Source organism: Harpia harpyja, chromosome 14, assembly GCF_026419915.1.
Source record: "Harpia harpyja isolate bHarHar1 chromosome 14, bHarHar1 primary haplotype, whole genome shotgun sequence".
NCBI lineage: Eukaryota > Metazoa > Chordata > Aves > Accipitriformes > Accipitridae > Harpia > Harpia harpyja.
In genome coordinates, this window is record NC_068953.1 from 1,616,486 (window position 1) to 1,636,771 (window position 20,286).

The following is a 20,286-nucleotide window of genomic DNA, read 5'->3' on the forward strand; positions in this document are numbered from 1 at the left end:
GGGCGGCAAATGGAGATGCCCCCATGCCACGCCGAGGCTCACCGGGCCACCCCGTCACGCCACGCCGGGGTGCGAGGCTGGGGTCCGTGGTCAGGGTGGGATGGACGGGGGCTGGAAGCAGTTCCCTTGGTAACGGCCGGTCCCAGTTTCCACCAATCGATGTGGCGGCGCGGGCGCGCGGGCTGGGAGGGCTCGTGGCCTACATAAACGCCAGGCGGGCACCGCACGCCCGTGCCGCGCCGAAACCCGGCAGATGCGCTTGCGAAGCCATGGCCAGGCTGACGGGCACCCGGCCCGTAGCCGCTCGCCGTTGGGGCTGCGCCGCCGCTGCCTTCCTCCTCCTCCTCCTCACCGTGCAAGCCGGTAAGGGTAGCTGTGCCGGGGGGAGACGTGGAGGGCCCCCCGTGCCGTGGGTCCCGCTGGCCTCGCCGGGTGCCGGGGTGGGGCTCGGCCGCGGCGTGGGTGGCCGGTGATGCCCGTGGGAGGCTGAGCACGGTTCTTTAGCAGCCGTCGCGGCACCTGGGGAGGGATGGATGAGGCTCCTGGATGTGCCGTGCCCCACGGCCGTGTCCCACGGCACCCAGGAGGTGCCAGGGGGTAAGAGCCGGGCTGCGCTCGCCGCAGCCCAGGGAAGGCTCGGTGCCGCGGGCATTGATGTCTGGCACCACAGGGCGAGGGGCTCCCGATCCCCTTCCCCATCCCCGCTCAGCCGGACTTAAGCCGTCGCTGGGAAGGGTAATCCGCTGGCTAGCCGGCCGGCAAGATGGGGATTTGGGAGAGATGGGGCCAAATTCACCCTGGGGGAAGGATGCTCCGGGGAGGGGGTGGGAGTTGTGCTAGGCATGAGGGAGAGGAGGAGAGGGAGGAAGGCTCCTTGTGCCCGCAGGAGCACGGAGACCCCTGCCTTGGTCCCTATCCCCACTGGGAGCCTGCCACTGCGGGGACACGGACACGGGGGGACGGTTGCCCCCGGTGTGTGCCGAAGCTGGGACCAGGCTGGGCTGCCGGCGCACACAGCTGGAGGAGGGGACCGAAACTTTGCCGGGCAGGAGGTGCCAGTTCACGGCATCAGCGAGGAGGCAGGGATCGCACCGGGCGCAGGCACGGCACGGCAGCTGCCTGCTCAGCAGCACTGACCTGCAGCGATGCCGGGGCAGCCGGTGTCCCCAGGCTGCTCGGACCGCGGGAATGCCGTCCCTGGGTGCGGCGGCAGATCGTGCCTGGCTCCCCACACTCACGGGCTCTCGTGTGCCCCAAGTGTCAATCCGGGACGTGGGGGGTCGGGGGCAATGCCCAGGGCTTGCTCTGCCCTCAGCGGGGATGGGATTGGGGCTGGCAGACCGGGCTGCGAGCCAGCGCTGCCCGGCACAGGGCCATTTCCCAGCACGTCCCAGCCTGGGACATGGTGGTCTCACCCCTTCTGCTGCAGAAAAGAAGTTTTTTGTCTCCTAAGGACACAAATGTCCCCATGTCCCCTCATCCTCCCCACACCCCCTTGGCACCAGCCAGCCCTTCGGCACTGGGGAGAGCGGAGGGAGGATGCACACAGAGCCAGGCTTCCCCAGCCCCCCGTCAGCCATGCATCGCTCCACAGCCGGGCCCCGCTCTGCCGTGCCCCGGCACCCCGTGCCCGGATCCCAGGGTGCAGTACCGGGACGGTCCTGTCTCCCCACAGCCCAGAAAGCCGACCTTAGCGGCGATGCCACGGCGGCCACCATCAACCACTCGCTGACGCTGCTGCAGCGGCTGCAGGAGCTGCTGCAGAACGGCAACGGCAGCGACTCGGTGCTGCGGGTGCGCACGGCCGTCTCCGACGAGGCCAAGGTCTTTCACACCCACCAGCTGCTGCTCAGCCTCCAGAGCGAGGTCTTCGAGAGCCTCCTGCGCAACCAGAGCGTCATCACCCTGCACGAGCCGCCCGAGACTGCTGCGCTCTTTGAGAAGTTTATCAGGTACGTGGGGACCCCATGGGACGGGGACATCAGGAGCGATGTAGGTCCCCTGGGGACCATGGGAAGCCCACGGGATGGGGATGCCCAGGGGGATGCAGCCAAGGAGGGGAAATGTTCCCTTGGGGACCACAGGGACCCATGAGATGGGCATGTTGGGAGGGATGCAGCCAAGGAGGGAGGATGCTCCCCTGGGGACCCCATGGGATGGGGATACCCGGAGGGATGTGGCCAAGGAGGGGGGATGCTCCTCTGGGCACCGTGCTACCGGACCCTGCAGCTGGTCAGGGAAGGGGATCGGGGGACACCAGCGTCACCACCCCGCACTCTGCCCCAGGTACCTGTACTGCGGGGGGGTCTCCATCCTGCTGCACCAAGCCATCCCCATGCACCAGCTGGCCAGCAAGTACCGGGTGTGGGGGCTGCAGCGCGGCGTGGCCGACTACATGAAGACCCACCTGGCCAGCGAGTCGAGCCAGGGCCACGTGGTGGCCTGGTACCACTACGCCGTGCGCATCGGGGACTCGGCGCTGCAGGAGAGCTGCCTCCAGTTCCTGGCCTGGAACCTCTCGGCCGTGCTGGGCAGCGCCGAGTGGGGCTCGGTGAGCGTGGAGCTGCTGCTGCTGCTGCTGGAACGCTCCGACCTGGTGCTGCAGAGCGAGCTGGAGCTCTACACCGCCGTGGAGGGCTGGCTGAATCGCCGGCAGCCCGAGGGTCCCGTGGCCGAACGGGTGCTGCGCGCCATCCGCTACCCCATGATCGCGCCCAGCCAGCTCTTCCGGCTGCAGGCGCAGTCGGCGGTGCTGGTGCGGCACTACAGCGCGGTGCAGGACCTGCTTTTCCAGGCTTTCCAGTTCCACGCCGCCTCCCCCCTCCATTTTGCCAAGTATTTCGACGTCAACTGCAGCATGTTCCTGCCCCGCAACTACCTCGCGCCCAGCTGGGGCTCCCAGTGGGTCATCAACAACCCGGCACGGGACGACCGCAGCACCAGCTTCCAGACCCAGCTGGGTCCCAGCAGCCACGACGCCGGTAAGCGGGTGACCTGGAACGTCCTCTTCTCGCCGCGCTGGCTGCCCGTCAGCCTGCGTCCCGTCTACTCGGACTCGGTCTCGGGTGCCGTCCAGCCGGTGCGCATCGAGGACGGTCGCCCGCGGCTTGTCATCACCCCGGCCATGAGCAGCCCCGACTTTGCCGGCGTCAGCTTCCAGAAGACGGTGCTGGTGGGCGTGCGGCAGCAGGGCCGCGTCTTGGTGAAGCACGCCTACAGCTTCCACCAGAGCTCGGACGAGGCGGCCGATTTCCTCGCCCACGCCGACTTGCAGAAGCGCACCTCCGAGTACCTCATCGACAACTCCCTGCACCTCCACATCATCATCAAGCCTGTCTACCACTCCCTCATCAAAGTGAAGAAGTAACGAGGCAGAGCCGGGTCCTGCCGCCGGACTGTCCCCAGCCCCGCGGGGGGGCTCGCGCTTGGTCCTCCTGCTCCTAGGTAGACGGAGGTCCCCGTGCCGGGGGGGGACACCCCAGGGCTGCTCTCTGCCGCCCACCCCTCCGCCATCGTCCCCCCTGCCACGTCCTGTCCCCATTGCCATCCCTGGATGCCTGCAGGGAGCTGGGGATGGGGGACACCGGGAGCCCCCCAGCCCCGTGCAGGTGGTACAGGAGGCAAAATGTGCAGCCCACAGCCACGGGCACGTCCTGTGGCACTGGGGTCCCTCTGTACCAGGCAGTGAGGTGGCGGTGCTGGATCCGGCTGCCGGCACCGGTACCCTGGCAGCAGCACCCAGGGCTCGGCGGTGGGCTGGGTGCGTGCCCAGGCTGGGGCGGGTGGTCCGGCTGCGTCCCCCGGCGGAGGAGGCTTGGGGGGCACCGACCCCGCTCATGGCCGGCAGCTGCCCCATCCCTGCCCGGGCACCCCCCCTTTCCAAATAAAAGCAGAAAATGAGCGTGGGGAGTGTGGGGGCATCTTTGGGGGGTTCCCTGTCCTTGGGGACGGGCAGGGGCACATCGGGCTGTGCACAGCAGTCACACCACTCCCCAGCTCAGCACGTCTCATTTTAATGTAACCCCTCGGAAGGACAAAGACCCCTTCAGACGCCCTGCACCCAGGTGGCCCCGTCGGTACCTGGCGGTGCTGGGTGGGTGGCTGTGTCCCCCGGGTGCTGAGCACCCACAGGGGTCCTTCCCCAAGCAGCCGCATGGCTCCGGCTGGGGTCACTGCTCAGCACGGCTGCGTCCCTCCCCGGGGACTTGGGTCCCTGCCTCGGGGTGCGTTTGGCATGGGGAGACCTGGCCCCCTGCCCCTCGCCCCCAGCAGGGTTGGCACCGGGGGGCTGCACGGGCACGGGGTGCCGCAGGCAGCTCTCAGCACGGGGGATGCCACACGGTGCTGGGGCTGGCGGGACGGGCGCTCAGCCCGCTGGCTTGGCACAGGATCCGGCCCCTCTCCGGCAAGGCACTTGGCTCAGTACCGGTGACTCCATCTGTCCTTGCCGGGGCCCTGGCACCGTTCCTGGTGACACAGCCGAGCAGCGGGTGCTGGTCCTTCCTGGAGGTGGTGGGGAGCTGGAGGGGGAGAGGCAGAGACGGGACCCCAGCACCTGGGGAAGGGGTGCTGGGCTGGGGCACAGGGTGGGGGCGATGGCCCCTGCACCCCATTCCCAGCCGGGGGCTCACCTGGCAGCTGGCTGTGCGGGGGCTTTGGTGCAGGGAGGGCTCTGGGGGGGTCCCCCAGTTCTGGCTGCCGGCACCCCTACCAGCATGGCGTGCTCAGAGCAGCTCTGCAGCGCTGGGGACGGCAGCAGGGAGCCCCTGGGGGTCGCCGGCTGCCGGAGAGAGGGTCCATGGGCACGGCGCTTTGGGGAGGAACCGTGACGTGAGGGGGACACACACACACCATAGGGTGCTGACACCCCGATGGTGGGCAAAAGGATGCCAAGGGGAGCTGGTAGTGGCCTTCCCAGCCTGCCCTCCTCCCCAGGGCATGGCATCGCCGCTGGCTCCGCTCTCCCGGAGCCCCACTGCCTCCCGGGTCAAGTCAGTGCCACCTCGCCAGGGGCACGGCCCCCCCCCTACCCCGTGCCTGCACCTACCCCACAGCTGGTCACCTCGAAGGACCGTGACCGCCTCGATCTCCTTCTGCCATCCAGCGACTCCTCCATCCTCCCCGGCTCCCTGCCGCCCTTCTTGAGCACCCGCAGCCTGGTGCCCAAGGAGCGGGTGGCCGTCCCTGCCCGGCTGTCCTCGCTGCCGGCGTGCCGCAGCCGGGGGCCACCCTTCTCCTCCACGGGCCCCGGTGGGTGCGGGTGGGTGCTCTCCAAGTTGCGGGACCGACACTGGGCAGCCTTAGCCACGATGCTCTTGGTGCTGCTTGACATCTCCCGGCGCTCTGCGGCACAGCGGCACCGTCAGCAGGGCACAGCCACCCACCGAGCCCCGCCGGCTGCTCGGCTCACCCCTGCCTGCTGCCAGTGCCGCCTCCGAACTGGTCCCACTGCCCAGGGAGGAGTCGTGCCGGGTGCTCAGGCTGGCCCGTGGCACGCACTGCTGGAACACAGGGCACCCATAAGCATCCCCACCTTGGGGCTTCGGTGCCACGGACACGGCTGTGCTCACCGCCTGGGCCACTGTGCCACGGCCGGGAGGTGGGGTGGGCACCGCCGCCATGCTCCCCAGCTGCTGCGCCCACGGGGTCTTCTTGAACACGGGGGTCGGGGGGCTGCTGGAGAGGGGTCACCCCTTACCCTCTGCCAGGGCGGCAGCCCCGTGCCAAAGGAGGGGGGTGGATGCCCAACCTTACCTGTCCCCTGTGGGGCGCAGGGGTGGGAGGGTGTCACGGCAAAGCCCCTGCCGCGGTGGCGTGGGGTGCTCACAGCTCTGTGCCCGCACGCTGTCCCGGTCCGAGTCCGGCCGGCTCTCCGCGCCGCTCGCCTGCGGGATCTTGGGCAGGGATGTGCCCTGGGTGGAGGACGGGGGGGTCAGTGCCTTGTTTAGGGTGCAGCGGGGGGCTGGGGCCACCCTGCCCTACCTTGAGGGTGCTGGTATCCCCGGGGTCGCCCGTCAGCTCCTGCAGGTAGGTCTGGTACAGCTCCTCCAGCGACCGCGGCACCGACAGCCGGTGGTCTGCCAGCGAGAGGGCAGGGCGGAGGGCATCAACCAGCCCACGCGCCACGCCACGCCGGGCTCAGGTGGCAGCGTCGTGACTATGTCGCGACACCGGGGGGGACTTTGCATTGTGTCAGGTTGCATTGCAATAACCCGGTAACACTGCAGGACTCCCAGCGTGACAACACGTGAGAGACCCCCCCCCACCCACGGCAGAAGTCGCAGGAGGGACGCACCGGCGATGAGCTGCTGCTGCTGCTGGATGATGCGGGCGCAGAGGACCCGGTGCCGGTTGAAGCGTCGTGCGGCGGCAGCCGGCGGGTGCCGGAGGCCACCCTCGAGCAGGGTGTGGGACCGTGTCTCTGCCAAATCCAGGTCCAGCTGGTGCAGGCGGCACAGCAGGGCCAGCACCTCCCGCTGCTCCTCCGAGCTGCTCCGACACCGCAGGGCCTCCTCCAGCCGCCGCGCGTGCTGCTGGCTTTGCCAGAAACGCCGCGCCAGCTCTGCCTGCGGGCACGCAGCGGGGTCACCGTCCCTGCCCATGGCCAGCATTCCCACCACGGGATCAGCATCCCTGCCAGGGCCCCTTGCCCCTGACCCACATCCCAGTCCGTGAGTATCCATGTCCCCCCGGGGCTGCTGGGGGACCTGTGCTGCTGGGCTGAGACTCATCAAACTCAGCTCCCTGGTGATGGGGTTTCAGCTGCTGCCGGTGGGGACGGGGCTCCCAAACCTTCCGCTGCCGGAGCCTGCCCTGCTCCTCCAGCAGAGCCGCGATGTTCTCGTGGGCAACGGCCACGTCGGGTGGCTCCGGCACATCCAACCGCTCGTCCCCTGTGTCCGAGTCCCCCTCGCCGTCACCGGGGCCGTCCGGCTCCCCCTGCCCCTCCTCGCTCCACCGCCGGCCTCGCCGCGTCCTGCTGCGGGGAGGAAGATGTGGTCTCACCCCCAGCCCGGCTCACCGGGGGACCCCATCCCGGGGCTGGGGGCTTCACGCTCATGTACCGGGCGAGGGCGAGGAGGTGCTGGGCACGCAGCGCGGTGCCCTCCAGCCGGAGGAGGAGGTGGTGGCGCAGGGCTGCCTGCTCCCGGCAGGCACCGAGCATCTCCTCCCGCACACGGCACGGCTCCGGGCGGGTACCACGCAGCCGAACCTGGGCTGGAGGCACGAGGCGTCAGCGTGGAGCCCTGGGGGGGCCGTGGGAGGGTGGGGGGCCGTGCCGTACCCTGGACATAGGGGATGTCCCGGTGCTCGCTCTGCCCCAGCCGCCCAGGCTCAGCATCCCCCTGGCCCTTGAGGTGCTGGATCTCCCTGCGCAGGTCAGCCATGACGCTGTACGAGACGCTGAGCAGGTTGTGCCTCACCTGGGATGGGGCCGGTGTGAATGCCCCATGGCCCCGGCACAGCCCGGCCCCAAACAGGGTCCCTGAGCAGGGCATGGCTGATGGAGCAGGTCCCTAAGTAGGATCCCTGAAGACAGTCCCCAAATAGGGTCCCAAGTGGGACAGAGCTGGTGGAGCAGGTCCCCAGGTATGTCTCTGAGTAGGATTCCCAAGCAAGGTCCCCAGGCAGGGAATGGCTGTCTCTCCATAGGATTCCCAAGCACACGGCCATGGAGCAGATCCTGAGCATCCCACAGCCGGCAGAGCAGTGCCCTGAGCAGTTCCCCTACTCTGGGCACCCCTGGAGCGGCGTAGGGGTGAACTCCTCATACCCTCCTTGTTGGGGGGCAGCGAGGCCAAGGCCGCTCGGGGAGGGGGCCAGGGGATGGCTGGGGTCCAGGGGAGGAGGGTGCCCGTGCTCCTGGCCCTACCGTGGTGCGGATGCTCTTGGCACGGTGGGCATAGGCAAGGGTGCTGCGGGACTCTTCGAAAGCGGTGCTGGCTGGGCTGATGTGGGCGATCATCACCGTGTGGCTGTTGCCCCCAAGCGACTCCTGGCCACGGAGAGCACGGCTAAGAGGGACTGGGGTGGGGGGACCCTGTGCCCCCACCCCAGTTTGGACCATGACGGGGGGAGCCGGGACCCCCGGCCGCACCTTGAGCAGGCGGGTCAGCTTGCTGTCACGGTAGTTGATGTACTTGGTGCTCGCCCGGTGGCTCAGGGCCTTGATGCAGTTGCCCAGGGCCAGCAGCGAGCGGTTGATGTGGGCTCCCTCCTTCATCCTCTGCCCGCGGTTCTGCGTCTGGGCAGGGAGGGGAAGGCAGAGGGAAAAACCTGGCAAAAGAGGGGCCGGGGGGGGGCTTGCCGACCCTGCAGCCCCCCAGGCGGGTGCCGTACCTGCGCCGCCCGCTCCGAGCCCGCCAGATCGATCATAAAGAGGCGGCCGTGGCGCAGCCCCCCGCCCCGGTGCCGCCGGCGCACGGTGACCTGCAGCACCGCGTGGGAGCGCGACGAGGTGCGGTTGGCGGCCGTGGGCTCCTGCGTCCGCTGCCTGTTCCCTCGCGCCAGCAGCTGCATGACCTGGGGCAGACGGGCAGCGCTGGGCTGGGGGGGGGCTTGCCTGATTCCCCCCCCCCTCCGTGCCACATGAGCACCCGCTGGCTCACCTCGTCGGCGTTGATGGCGGAGACCTCGGTGATGCCGGCCACCTGGACGGTGCCACCGGCGTCTTCCCGCAGCTGCAGGCAGCCCAGGGAAGGGTTCAGCAGGTCCCGGATCATCTCGTTGTAGATCTGGGCAAGGAGAAGGAGCTGGGCACATCCCTCTCCCAGCGTGGGGACCCGCGGGGACAGGGCGTCCCACGCTGGGCGCAAAGATATTTGGCTTGGGGCCATGTGCCACTCGCCGTCCCCTGCCCTCCCCGGGGAGGGGGACCGTCCCCCCGCGCCCCTGCCGTACCTCGAGGTAGGACATGGAGACCTCATACTCCACGTCACCGCTGGCGTCCTCGATGGCCTGGAAGAGCTCGCCCAGGGTGCGGGCGCAGACGCCGGGCTCACCATCGGTGCCCAGCATGGTGTAGGTCTTCCCGCAGCCTGAGGCAGAGGAGGGGACTCGCTCAGGGCCGGGACCCCCCCCCATGGCCACGGGGCTGGCCCACTCCCCAAGCCCACACCCCTCACCGGTGGGGCCGTAGGCGAAGACGGTGGCGTTGAAGCCGGAGATGACAACCGCGACGAGGCCCTGGGTGGTGGCACGGTACACGGTCTCCTGCGGGAGGGTGAAAGGCTCTGGGGTGCATCCTGCTGCCCCCCACCTCCACCCGCTGCCCTGGGCACCCCAGCCCCACATCCCCCCCTCCGTGCCCCAAGGGACCCACCTGGGTGGCCGTGGAGTCGAAGGCCACGTCGAAGATGTAGGATTTCTCCCGGGAGCGGCTCGCATGCAGGACATCGTTGGGGTCTCGCATGGGGTCTCGCAGCACCACGACCTGCCAGGGGACGCAAGCGGGGCTGGCCGGGGGGCTTGCAATAGTCTGGGGCACCCACCAACCCACTGCTCCGGGGTCACCTCCAGCCTCCCACGGAGGCACAGCACACTCTGGGCATTGCACCTGCCTTTAACGGTGTTAATTAACACCGGGTTGGGCCCTAAGGCGTAACGAGGTGCTGGGAGCCCCATGGGCTGGTGGCATTGTGAGCACAGATTCCCGAGGACACGCATGGACAGATGGATGCACCAGGATGCTCTCCCGAGCCCCGACACCGGGTTGTCCCCGCAGCATGGCTCCCTGGGAGCACTGGGGACAGCCCACGTCTGCCAAGCAGCTCCATCCTGGACGGTGGGCGAAGAGCCCCGAGCACCCTGCCCGGGCATCGCCTGCGTGCCCCACGGGGGAATGGCTTGCTCGGAGCTGCACCTTCCCCCATGCTCCTGGCTGGGTATCCCGCATCGCCCACAGCAAAGACAGTGGGGTCAGAGCCAAGGGGGGCACCCTGGCATGGGTGGGAACACTGGGATGTGCTCCCCAGTGGGTCTGAGCCCTCGTGGGACCCTGTAAGAGACTGTGTTGGACTATATTTGGCTCGACTTTGCTGACCATTTGCTAGCCTCAGCATCCTGTTGCTGCGGGGAGTACGTGCTGAAGGCCCCGAAGAAATCACCATATCTGCCTGAAGCTAGCAGTCTCTGTGGAAATGGTTGAACTCTTTGGAAAAACTGCGTACTCCTCCCTCGAAAAAGGAACTGCAAGGGACTGGAAAAAAGGAACTGAAAGGAACTGCAAGGGATTGATAATCAGCGCTTGAAACTGGGACTTGTCATCGTCTGTCTGCTGGAACCTGGAACTTGGACCTCCATCACCTGCACCGAGACCGAGCCAACGGGACGTTGCTGGCTTCGTGGCGGTGGTAACTAGTCTTGCTGCATCTCTCCTGTTTTCTTGCTTAGGTCTGCCTCTTTTTCCTTTCTTCTTCCCTCTGTCCTATCGCTATTATCAGTTGTTATAGGAAACAAAACTTGTAAGGTTGTACGGCATCTGACCTCGTTTGTGTCTTAATCTCGCTCTTGGGATCGTTTAAGAACCCTCCCCGATATTGGATCGGGACAGACCCTGTGGGCATCTCTCCCCTGCTTTGCTGGGGCCGGCATCCCCTCTGTGCCGGGATGCAAGAGGTGCCCCGGCCGGTGCCGGTGCCAGTGCCGGTGCCCTCGGCGCAGAGCCCTTTGTGCTCCTGAATTGTCCCATTGTCCCCAAGCCTGGCTGGGGCTCCAAGCCAGCTCTGCGTGCGGTGCCAGGGGACCTGCCGGGCCGGCTGCCCCCCCTGCACCCACCTGGGCACGGCGGCACAAAGGCATCTCTGTGAGCGTGGCCCGACAAGGTGCCCGCTGCCCGGGCATCGTGAGGCGGCTGGGGATGCCAGCACCCCACGGAGACCCCGCGTGTCCCTGTCGCTGCGTGGAATGGCCCCTCGCAGGGTCCCCTGCTCCCAGCATCCTTGCCGGCTCCCATTGCAATGCAGATTTTGACATTTCCCGTAACGCAAACTGCTCCCTCGCTGCTGCTGCTGCCCTACTTCCACCTCCCCCCATCTTGCACGGCCCCCCCCTCCACCCAGGACTGGGGACAGAGACAGGCAGTACTGGGGTCTCACAGCACTGCAGGAAGGTGGGGGTCCTGACCCAGACCCCCCCCCCCCCGAGTTTCCCACCCTGCTGCTTTGTTATTGTAGGGTCTCCTCCAGGGGCTGTGAGACTGCAGGGTGCCCCCCCCAGCCTGTGCCCCCGGCTGGCACACGTGGGCATCGCCCACAGCGCTGGGTACCGCCGGGCACGTCCCAGGATGCTCACCGTGCCGAGGGTCGCATCCTGCACCGGGATACCCGGCCCCGCTGACCCAACGGGATGGGCATGGGGCAGGCGGGGGGCAAAGCGCCAGGGCCGGGTGGTGCCCGACGAACCCGTGGGTCCCCATCCCACCGTACCTGCTCATCCACGCGGTGGGCGATGGGCCTGGCCCCCTCCGCCAGCTCGGCCGCGCTCATCGGACGGATGCGAAGAGCCACCTGCAAGACACCGGGATGAGCGTGGGGCGGCGGGGAAGGGGACGGGGACACGGGGACACGGACCTGCACGCGAGCCATCGCGGCGGGATCGGGCAGCCGAGGCTTCAGTGGTGCAGTGGCGATGCAGCCCCCGGGACCCCCCCCCCCCATGTCAGGCACTGCAATTAGAGGTTCATTTTCCTGGGACGAAAGCAAACACTGCTGGGACTGGCTTTAAAGGGGCAGCCGGGCAGCGTGCCCTCCTGCTGGCACTTGGCCCCTCGCTGACGTGGCTCGGGGATGGGTGAGCCCGCCATGGCACAGCGGGAGCGGGGGGCTGTTGCCGTGCCTCTGCGCACCCGAACTCCCCCGGGTCCCCCGACAACATCTGCCAAACCAGCCCTGCGGTGCCACGGTGCAGCAGGGACGGCTGTTCCACGGGGTGACAAGACAGGCAAGCCACACCAGCCACCCTGTCCCACTCGCGTCCCCCCCTCCTGCTGCGTCCCAGCCCTGTGGGGTACAGCCATGGGGTGCCCTAGATCCAGGTGTCCCCACTGCCCCTCGGGGACAGCGTGCCACCGGCCAGGACTCACTGTCAGCTGCTGGTCCTCGCTGTCCCCCAGAGCCTTCACGTCCTCGCTGGGGCACGGGGACCGAGGGGTTCCCGCGAGCAGAGGGTCCCCGTGCAGGGTGCATGGGGTGCGCTGATCCCCACCGTGTCCCCTCGTTGCAGCCCTGTCCCTAAGTACCCCCACTGCTTACGGGAGGGCTCAGTGGGGCACCTCCAGCCCAGCCTGGCTCTCCCCCCTTCCCTTCCTCAGGCACTGGGGGGGCTGTGGGCTTGGCCCCAGGGGTTCCCCCCACCCCAGCCTGGGCTGGGAGGCACTGCAGAGGCTGCATCTCCCCATCCCACTCGTCTGCCCCGATTCCCTGGAGCTGTTGAGCCGTACACAACACCGGCAGCGTGGCTGGCTCCTGTTGACGCAGCGGCTGGCACCGTGTGTGGTTCCGGCCACGCTCCGCGCCCTCTCCTGGCTTCGCCCGCATCCCCGTGGCACGGTCAGGATGCCATGAGCTGGATGGAAATGTGCCTGTCCCGCACGGGGCACAGCCCGTGCATGGCTCAGGGAAATGCCTTTCCACCTCTCGTTCTTGGTACAATTAGGGCTGGCCCTTAACGAGGCACTGGGCCAAGCTGCAAGGCTGGTGCCCGGCTCCCTTCCCGCAGCTGGGGAAGAACCTGCCCCTTGGGCAGCGCTTCCCAGCTCGGGCGCTGGCTGTGCTGGGACATTGGCAGCGTTGAGCTGCGGGCTGGGGGACCACGAGCCCTGTCCCCCACTCAGTCCCACAGCCGCGGGTGGAACTCCCTCTCCCCCTCTGTCCATGCTGCCAGGAGAGGACCTGCACCCGGCCGCTTCGCCGTGCACCCGCCCCGCAGACGCAGGATGGTTTCGACAGCTCCTGCCCACCCTCCACCCCCCTGAGCAGAGTCTGGGGAAGGGTCCTGACAGGAGGGCTAACCCCCAGCCCCGGCACACGGGATGCTGCCCATGCGATGGCCCCATCCCTCTGCCAACAGCTGTGCCATGGGGCGAGCGCAGCCGGCGGCTCGTTAATAATTGACGGGTGGGTAAGCAGGCAGGGTGGCTGCTAGGCGATATGGGCCAGGCTGTGTTTACCCAGTGCTGATAACCCTGGCCCAGGCACCGCAGGCTACTCTCACAGGGATATCAGCGGACTGGGGGCACGGGGCTTTGCTCAGCATCACTCTCCAGCTGGGAAGAGGCACGGTGCTGCACCGGCATCCCGCAGCTGCCCTGCTCTGCCCTGCTCCTCGGGCTGGGGACACACCAAGGGACACCCTGCTGCCACGGGCGCTCCACTGGGGTTGGCAGTCGGCTTTGATCCGTGGCTTGGCCCAAGGAGAGGAGATGAAGAGCGAGAGGACACTACTTTCCCACCCTCTGCTCAATCCTGCTGTGACAAAACAGGAAACGTGACATGGAAAGCTCCTGTTTATTTACCCCGAAGAAAAAAAATCAGGAGGGCAAAGGGCCAGGCAGCATCTGTGACCAATGCGAGGGCTTCTACGTGACCCACCGGTCCTGTTTTGGCTACCGCTCCTGCAGAGGGAGAAGGCGTGGGGTCAGGGAGCTGTGAGGGGTCCTCTGCTCACCATCCCATGGAGGCAGAGACCCCACGAGCTCTGCCCGGCTCAGGGACAGCAGCCTCATCTCCACATGACCCACGGAGCAGCAACCCTGGCAAGACCCACGGAGCAGCAACCCTGGCAAGACCCACGGAGCAGCAACCCTGGCAAGGAGGGGGAAAGAAACGCGAAGCTGGAGTGCACTGACCTTGGCAGCATCCTACTCCTCCTCCTCTTCCTTGTCCTTGGGCAGCTGGCTTTCTTCCCCCTGCGCAGCCGCCGCTGCCGCCTCCTCTCCCACGCGGTCTTTAACCTGAAAGGCAGAAGCTGACCCCAGTCCCCTGCCCCATGGCAGGGAGTCCCTGCTGCGGTTGCCGGTTCATCCCATCCCCGGTACCTTGCCAAGCGGGTGTTGGGTCTCTGCCCGCGCCTGCCTCTGCAGCTCTGCTTCAATGACCTCGAAGAACTCTTTGCGGGCACGGTCGAGCACCTCCTGGGGACTCTCCACCAGCCTCTCCTCCACCTCTGACTCCTGGCCCTCCGACCTGGCACGCTCCTTCAGCCGCATTTCCCGGTGCCGGGCCTCCAGGATCTTCTCCCGCTTCGTCTCCCGCTCAAACATCTAGGGCAGGGAAGCCGGGGGGGGAGCTAAGGGGTGCAGGGTGAGCAGGGGACCCCACGGGACAGCTGTGCTCTGTACAGGGAGAGCACAGGGCTCGCTGGCAGAGCTGTTGTGCCCGGGGCCAGCGACATGCCAGCAGTGCCGAGGGCTTTGCTGTGACCTGTCACAGCGGCTCACGGCTCAAAGCTCCCGTACAGCGGTGGCCAGCATCTTCTCGTTCCTCTGGAGGGTGCAGAGCCCGGAGGAGATTTCCAGCAGGGTGACCGTGCCGAGCTTCGAGCCGCAGCCGACGACGCACCCATTGTCCTGCAGGCGCAGGCTGGAGAGGGGCTCGTCACAGACCTGGGGAGGGAGGACGGGGAGGGTGGTGGCACTTAGCCCTGCTGTGATGCCCCACGGGGGAAGTCAGGCAGGATGAGCTGGCAGAGGCAAGTCCACGCGGTTGCCAGTAACAGGAGCCTACGTGCAAATTTTTGGGCACGCTGGGCTCCAGGTACAGCTCAGGGCTGAGGGGACAGATGCTGCTCGATGGAGCTTATCCTGAGCTCCGTGCAGGCAGGATGGGACCCCATCCCCTGGCTCTGCCTGCTCCGTGCAGGGCAGGGTGGCAGATCTGCCAAGCACCCCGCTGCCAGTGCTGGCTGGGGGCAGCCCCTTGCTCCCCTCCCAGGGTGAGGGGCCCGGAGCCGCTGGGCACCCTACCTTCAGGCTGAGGGAGGGGTCGTTCTGTTTGAAGAGAAAGTCCCAGACGTCCAGGGTCCCGTCGGATCTGGTGGTGAAGAAGACAGCCGGCCTCACGGTGCTCCAGCATCCATCCGTCAGGTAGGAGAGGTGGTACCTGCCGGCAGACCCGACGCAGCGGGGATGGGCTCATGGCCTCCATCCCCCTGGGCCCACAGCTGCTGCCTGTGCAGCACCTTCAGCCAAGACCCCAGGCCCTGGCCCCCTCCGTTCCAGTGCCCTCGGCCATGCTGGCACTGCTCTGCCTTGGTGACCGTCCCACCACCTGAGCCTGACCCAAGCAGACCAGACTCTACTGATCACCTGCCCTGAACATGCTCTTCCACAAAAAAGAAGATTTTTTGCAGGGCAAACGCACACCGACACCTACTTGGTCCACATAATTGACGATTCCTTGATCTCCTCTGACCATATCCGAGCGGTCCAGTCGCCAACTGTCAGGAAGATTTTGGGGTAGAAAGGGTTCCTGGCCAGCGCATAGACAGGTCCGTGGTGGCCACTGTAGGTGCTGGTGATTTTTTCAGGGGGTGTCTTGGCCTTGCGGTTGCAGGCGATGACGATGCCCTGCTCTGTGCCCACCATGAACTTGGTGGGCTGAGGGTGAGAGCAGGAGAGAGCAGCCGTCAGCAAGTTGGGGACCCCACAGTGCAGGAGGCAGTGGGGCAGCAAAGGGCTTTGCTGCCCGACCATGGGGGGAGCCTGCTGCAGCCACTGCCTGGGGAGAACAGAGCCCTGGGACCCGCCATGATCTGGGGGATTTAGAGATCGAAATGCCAGCAAGACCCTGTGTTTTGGGAGCACATCAACTCCTAATTCTTGAAGATGGGTGAGAACACCCTGCAAGATGCAGCACAGTGCTTTGGGTCACTCTGGGCATCAGAGGCTTGTGCCATGCCCCTGGAACCCTGCCCGCGAGGGTGACCGGGCAATGCCCGCCCGGCTCGGTTCGGCTTGGCTCACCCTCCTGCCCAAATGAGGATACAGGTTGTGTGCAGGCAGGGTCATCCTGACGGCAGGGCAGGGAGGCTCACCATGGTGGGCTCAAACTCCAGCGTGACGGCACCCAGAGCGTTCTCCAGGAGCCCTTTTCGGGTGATGTCCAAGACCAGCATCTCGGTGGGCTCGGACAGCTTGCGGATGTCCCACCACAGCACCTGCATGGGACAAGAAGCGGGAGGGGGCTGCAGGAGCTGCTCCCGGCTCAGCCGCAGGTGCTGGGGAGCTGAGTGTCCTGGAGCCAGGCAGCTTCCCTGTGCCAGCCTGTGCTGCCAGCCTGGGGTCTAGTTCCCATACTGCCATGGCTGGCGAGGGGCAGCGCAGGCAGGGGAAGCTCTTTCGGGGTGTCAGCGCCTGCCAGTGTGGCCCCTGTGTGAGTCCCGGGCACCTTTCCCTGCCCCTACCCTTTACCTGCCCGTCGGTGGAAGCTGAGAAGCACTCGGTGCCCGTTTTGGACTGCAGCCAGATGGCTCCGTACACAGGGTCCCTGTGGCTGACCTCCACGGCAGACACCTCCACAGGCAGCCCCCCTTTCCTGGTGTCCCAGTAAGCTGGGAAAGAAAAGGAGCTGTCAAGATCTGCACCAGCTCCTTTGCTTGCCGCTCGTTTTCCGAGGAGATGCTGCCCCACTGCCCAAGCCAGAATGGGGAGCAAACCTCACCAGGTGCTCCCCCCACACTTCCCAGCCCCAGAAGAACCATGCGCATGTGCTGCGGGCTGGGAGCCTGCTGCTGTGATCACTCGCAGGGATGCCAACTCTGAGTGGTAACGCAGCAATTTGCACCTTTTGCAAACGCCGAGCTAGATGGTGGTAACATACTAAATAGCCGCAGCATTTCTTCAGCGATCATCTCTCTCTGGCAGATGCACTACAAGCCCCAGAGACAATAAATCCCCCCGGCTCCCCCCCCCTACTCTGCACAAGGGGTTGCAGCAGGAGCAGACATGGTCTAAGCAGCCCCCTGTCAACTCCAAACAGCGGCTCTTAGGCTCGACGCTGCTAAAAACCAGCCTGTGTGAGCTGACCCCGGCTGTGCTCCCCTCCTGTGTGCCCGCAGGGTGCTGGCTAACGAAGACAGGTCCCCCGCGGACAGCAGCAGCCGTCCTTCCCTCTCTCTGCCTCTGACACGTGGCAGAGGGCAAGCCACAGCGCAGGACCGGCCGTGGTTCACCAAAGGTTAGGCAGCTGGTCCGTGGTGGCACCGAGCTGCACACGCTCCCTCTTGCTCACTACTAATTAGGCAATTGGATGTGACGGTGTGTGCTCCACTGGGCCCATGCCACGCGCCTGGGGAGCACTGCGAAGGATGGGGTGAGATCCCTCCCCTCTATCACCTGCAGAGCGTGCAGTAACAGCCCCATAATGCATGCCCTGTCAGATCTGATTGCTGCTGCAAATGGCAAGGAAAACATCAAAATGAGTGCAATTAAGTCAAAGGGCTCACGTGGCCCAGTAAATAACAGAGCCATAAATGAAGCTGGCAAAGAGGGGCCCTTTTCCAAGCACTTGAAACAACTGCACAAGAACAATGCAGTGCACGGAACGATGGCAACTCTCCTGGGCTTTTGCCATGCAAAGATACAGGGCTGCAGGTGAGGAGGAAGCACAGCACGCGTGCTGCTCAGCCGTCTGATCCAACAATCCCTGCTGGGCTCTCACTGCGGCTGCAGCCGCCTTGCTGCCCCGAGTGCCTGCGAAGGGCTCCCAGGCACGGTGTTCTCCCCTCCCTGGGTACCTGCTCCAGTGAGCAGATGCCTGTCCTCCGCACGCAAAGCCCCAGGGCTTCAGGGCGTGCGTGGGATATTCCCACTCGCAGCACGAATGACACTATGTCCTTTGTGAGTGTAGCAGTGCTGGAACCAGGCTCTTGCTGAATTAAAATGAAGCCAGGCTCTCGTTAGTACGGCCTTATGCCTAATCCATCATCCTTACCCATCTGCCCATTGTAGCATCCTCCCACCAGGACGTGCGAGTCTTTGGGGTTGTATTCCAGGCTCACAAGAGGGGATGATGGCCTGAGAACGAGCTCCGGCTTGTTGGGGTTTTCTGCCAAGAAGGGACGAGTAAAAAGGAAAACGCAAAGGCAGTTCGGAGGGCGAGCACCCCCGCCTCTAAACCAGCCTCCCGATACCGCACCCCGTTCCTCCACGCCTGGCTCCCTGCCATGCTGGTGCTTGCCCAGCTGTGCTGGATGAGGTGGCCACGTCACCAGGATGCCTCACCTTAGCCAGGGAAGGGAGCTGACCTGTCCTTGCCTGCCAGCCTGGGGACAGACCCCTGCTACCCCAAGCCCTGGTACCCTGACCCCTCTTCTTTGTGTTTTTCACTCCAATATACAACAGGTCTGAGAGAGTCTTTGACAGAACAGGGCAATTCTCAGCCTGGGCTTGTGCTGCCTCTTTCTTCAAGCACAAGTGAACCATATAAAGACAAGAACCCCATAAGAGGAGTGTGGCTCAGCTGCCTGTTGTGGTCACAGGCACTCTAGCTCATGAAGTCATGTAGTGGGATTTTAGTAGTTATTTTCCACCTGTTGGCCAGCTTTCAGGTCCCATTTCTCCCCTTCTCTGCATTGATCTGTGGGCAAAGCAGAAACCGAACCCCTGTTCACCCCCTCTGGAGTGCTGTGTGGCTTCATTACACTCTTTGAAGCCACAAAGTGCTTCCGCAGCGGCAGCATTACTGACTGGTGAGTTTTCCCTTCCCCTTACCAAGGTCCCAGATGTATGAGTCAAAGCTCATGTTTTTCATGTTTTGCTGGAACTCCAGGCTGGAATAAGCCACTGCCAGTTTCTTGCATGTGTCAGGGTGCCAGGAGAGATGTGTGGCTGTCCTCTTGGTTACGTTTGGATCCCTTTTTGATAACAGGACATCAAAGAAAGATGTTAGTTTGCTAACAGCTTTGTCACGCCCTGGGATGAGTCTCCCAAAGGAAACTGTGGGAATCGCAATTAAAACAAGCTGCAGCCCTTGAGCATCGAGTGCAGGAAATGGTTCTCTTGGGGGTGGGGGGGGGTGGGGGAGAAGAGTTGATGATTTAATGAAGTCTTTCCAGTTATACATTTCTAAGAATCCAATTATGTTACTGCATCTGACTTCTAGAAATGACCTAACAGCCCCTGACATTTGAAAATAATCTTTGAGGCAGCAAAAAAAAAAAAAAAATCCTGTCTAAAGCGCTGTTAGAAGATGCTCAGAGCTGCGTCTGTCCTTGCCCCGTGGTACCTATCTCCAAAGTGCCTGGGCAGGGCAGAGGGCAGGGAGGGGAGGAACAGATGGAGTTATGGAGTAGGGAGGGGCTGCAGCAGGTCTCTCCATCCATAAACTGCTCCAGCGCTATCCTAAAGCCACTGGGTTTTCCACCTCCTTTGTCTCCAAAGGCAGTTGAATCCGCAGCAGCCCGCTGTGGATTTGGAGAGCCTGCTGACCCCAGCTGGTTGTGCTACCTGATGACATTGATGGTTTTTGCGGAGGGGGGCTCGTCTTCCACCTCTACCATCTCCTCCTCTTCAAAGTACTCCTCGTAGATGTTGATGGCATTGTTCTGCTTGACGCAGTGCTCCATCAGCTGCAGGGAAAGCACAGGCAGAGGCCGTGCCTCTGGGGAGCTGCCTAGGTGAGGGAACTGGCAGTGGGTGGGCAAGGGGGCTCTGGGAGCGCGAGGGGAGGAGGAGGGACGGGCAGAGCCTTACGGTGCCGAGGTGCACGATGGTGTTGACGTAGTTTTCGTCTTTCTCCACTTTCTTCCTGAAGCGGATGGTTTGTTCCACCTCCTGCGGGTTGATGTCTTTGGGCCAGCCGCCCTCTACGTGGTTGACGCCGCGGGATTCCACCTCCACCCGCTCGGTGTTGACCTGGGGGGCGGCGCGGATTAAACGGAGCGAGAATCGGAGCCGAAAAGGCGCAAAACGCCCCTTTTCCCCCTTTGTACGGTGCTGCCCTGCAGAGCGGCAGCCTGGGAGGCCCTCGACAGCTGGCGGGCAGCCCTCACCTCATGCTCCGACATGTCGCTGGTGTGCTGGACGTAGCTGTCCACGGGGTTCCTCAGGATGAAGCTGCTGGCCAGGCTGGGGTCGGGGGGGATGTCCACGTTCACCTCGGCCGGCCGGTCGGAGAAGCTGCAGGGCCGGCCGAACTCGCTGCGTTTCCGCGTGTACACGTAGATGATCTCCATGGCGGCTTCTTCAGCCCCCGGCCCTGGGGGGGTCCTGCTGCGTGTGTGTGTGTGTGGGGGGGTCCCGAAAGGGATTGGGGGCACTCAGGGAGGGCCCACCGCGGCAGGGGACAC

The 20,286-nt window shown here is 65.2% G+C and overlaps 3 protein-coding genes across 3 annotated transcripts; 1 reads left to right on the top strand and 2 right to left on the bottom strand.

Annotated features, from left to right (window-relative positions):
- Window positions 1–127: 127 nt before the first annotated feature.
- On the top strand, window positions 128–3,650 carry BTBD17 (BTB domain containing 17). Its single transcript, XM_052808157.1, has 3 exons — window positions 128–363; window positions 1,676–1,952; window positions 2,287–3,650. Exons 1-3 carry the CDS (start codon window positions 270–272, stop codon window positions 3,365–3,367), a joined length of 1,452 nt encoding a protein of 483 aa, XP_052664117.1. The 5' UTR covers window positions 128–269; the 3' UTR covers window positions 3,368–3,650.
- A 347-nt stretch (window positions 3,651–3,997) lies between these two features.
- Window positions 3,998–11,713, bottom strand: KIF19 (kinesin family member 19). Its single transcript, XM_052808150.1, is given in 20 exon segments — window positions 3,998–4,449; window positions 4,451–4,680; window positions 4,682–4,810; window positions 5,048–5,343; window positions 5,411–5,676; window positions 5,755–5,912; window positions 5,983–6,077; window positions 6,296–6,566; window positions 6,793–6,979; window positions 7,065–7,218; window positions 7,286–7,424; window positions 7,874–7,996; window positions 8,099–8,245; window positions 8,341–8,523; window positions 8,610–8,735; window positions 8,902–9,038; window positions 9,126–9,213; window positions 9,323–9,433; window positions 11,427–11,507; window positions 11,571–11,713. Coding segments are annotated over 20 exon segments (3,138 nt in total). The 5' UTR covers window positions 11,658–11,713; the 3' UTR covers window positions 3,998–4,319.
- A 2,145-nt stretch (window positions 11,714–13,858) lies between these two features.
- Window positions 13,859–20,222, bottom strand: DNAI2 (dynein axonemal intermediate chain 2). The gene is made up of 12 exons (XM_052808151.1): window positions 19,990–20,222; window positions 19,691–19,852; window positions 19,445–19,566; window positions 18,710–18,852; window positions 17,931–18,044; window positions 16,409–16,548; window positions 16,033–16,155; window positions 15,372–15,595; window positions 14,963–15,098; window positions 14,456–14,602; window positions 14,036–14,260; window positions 13,859–13,951 (listed from the first exon to the last, which is right to left on the bottom strand). The coding sequence occupies exons 1-12, from the start codon at window positions 20,170–20,172 to the stop codon at window positions 13,859–13,861; spliced, it is 1,812 nt and encodes a 603-aa protein (XP_052664111.1). The 5' UTR covers window positions 20,173–20,222.
- Between the last annotated feature and the right edge of the window lie 64 nt (window positions 20,223–20,286).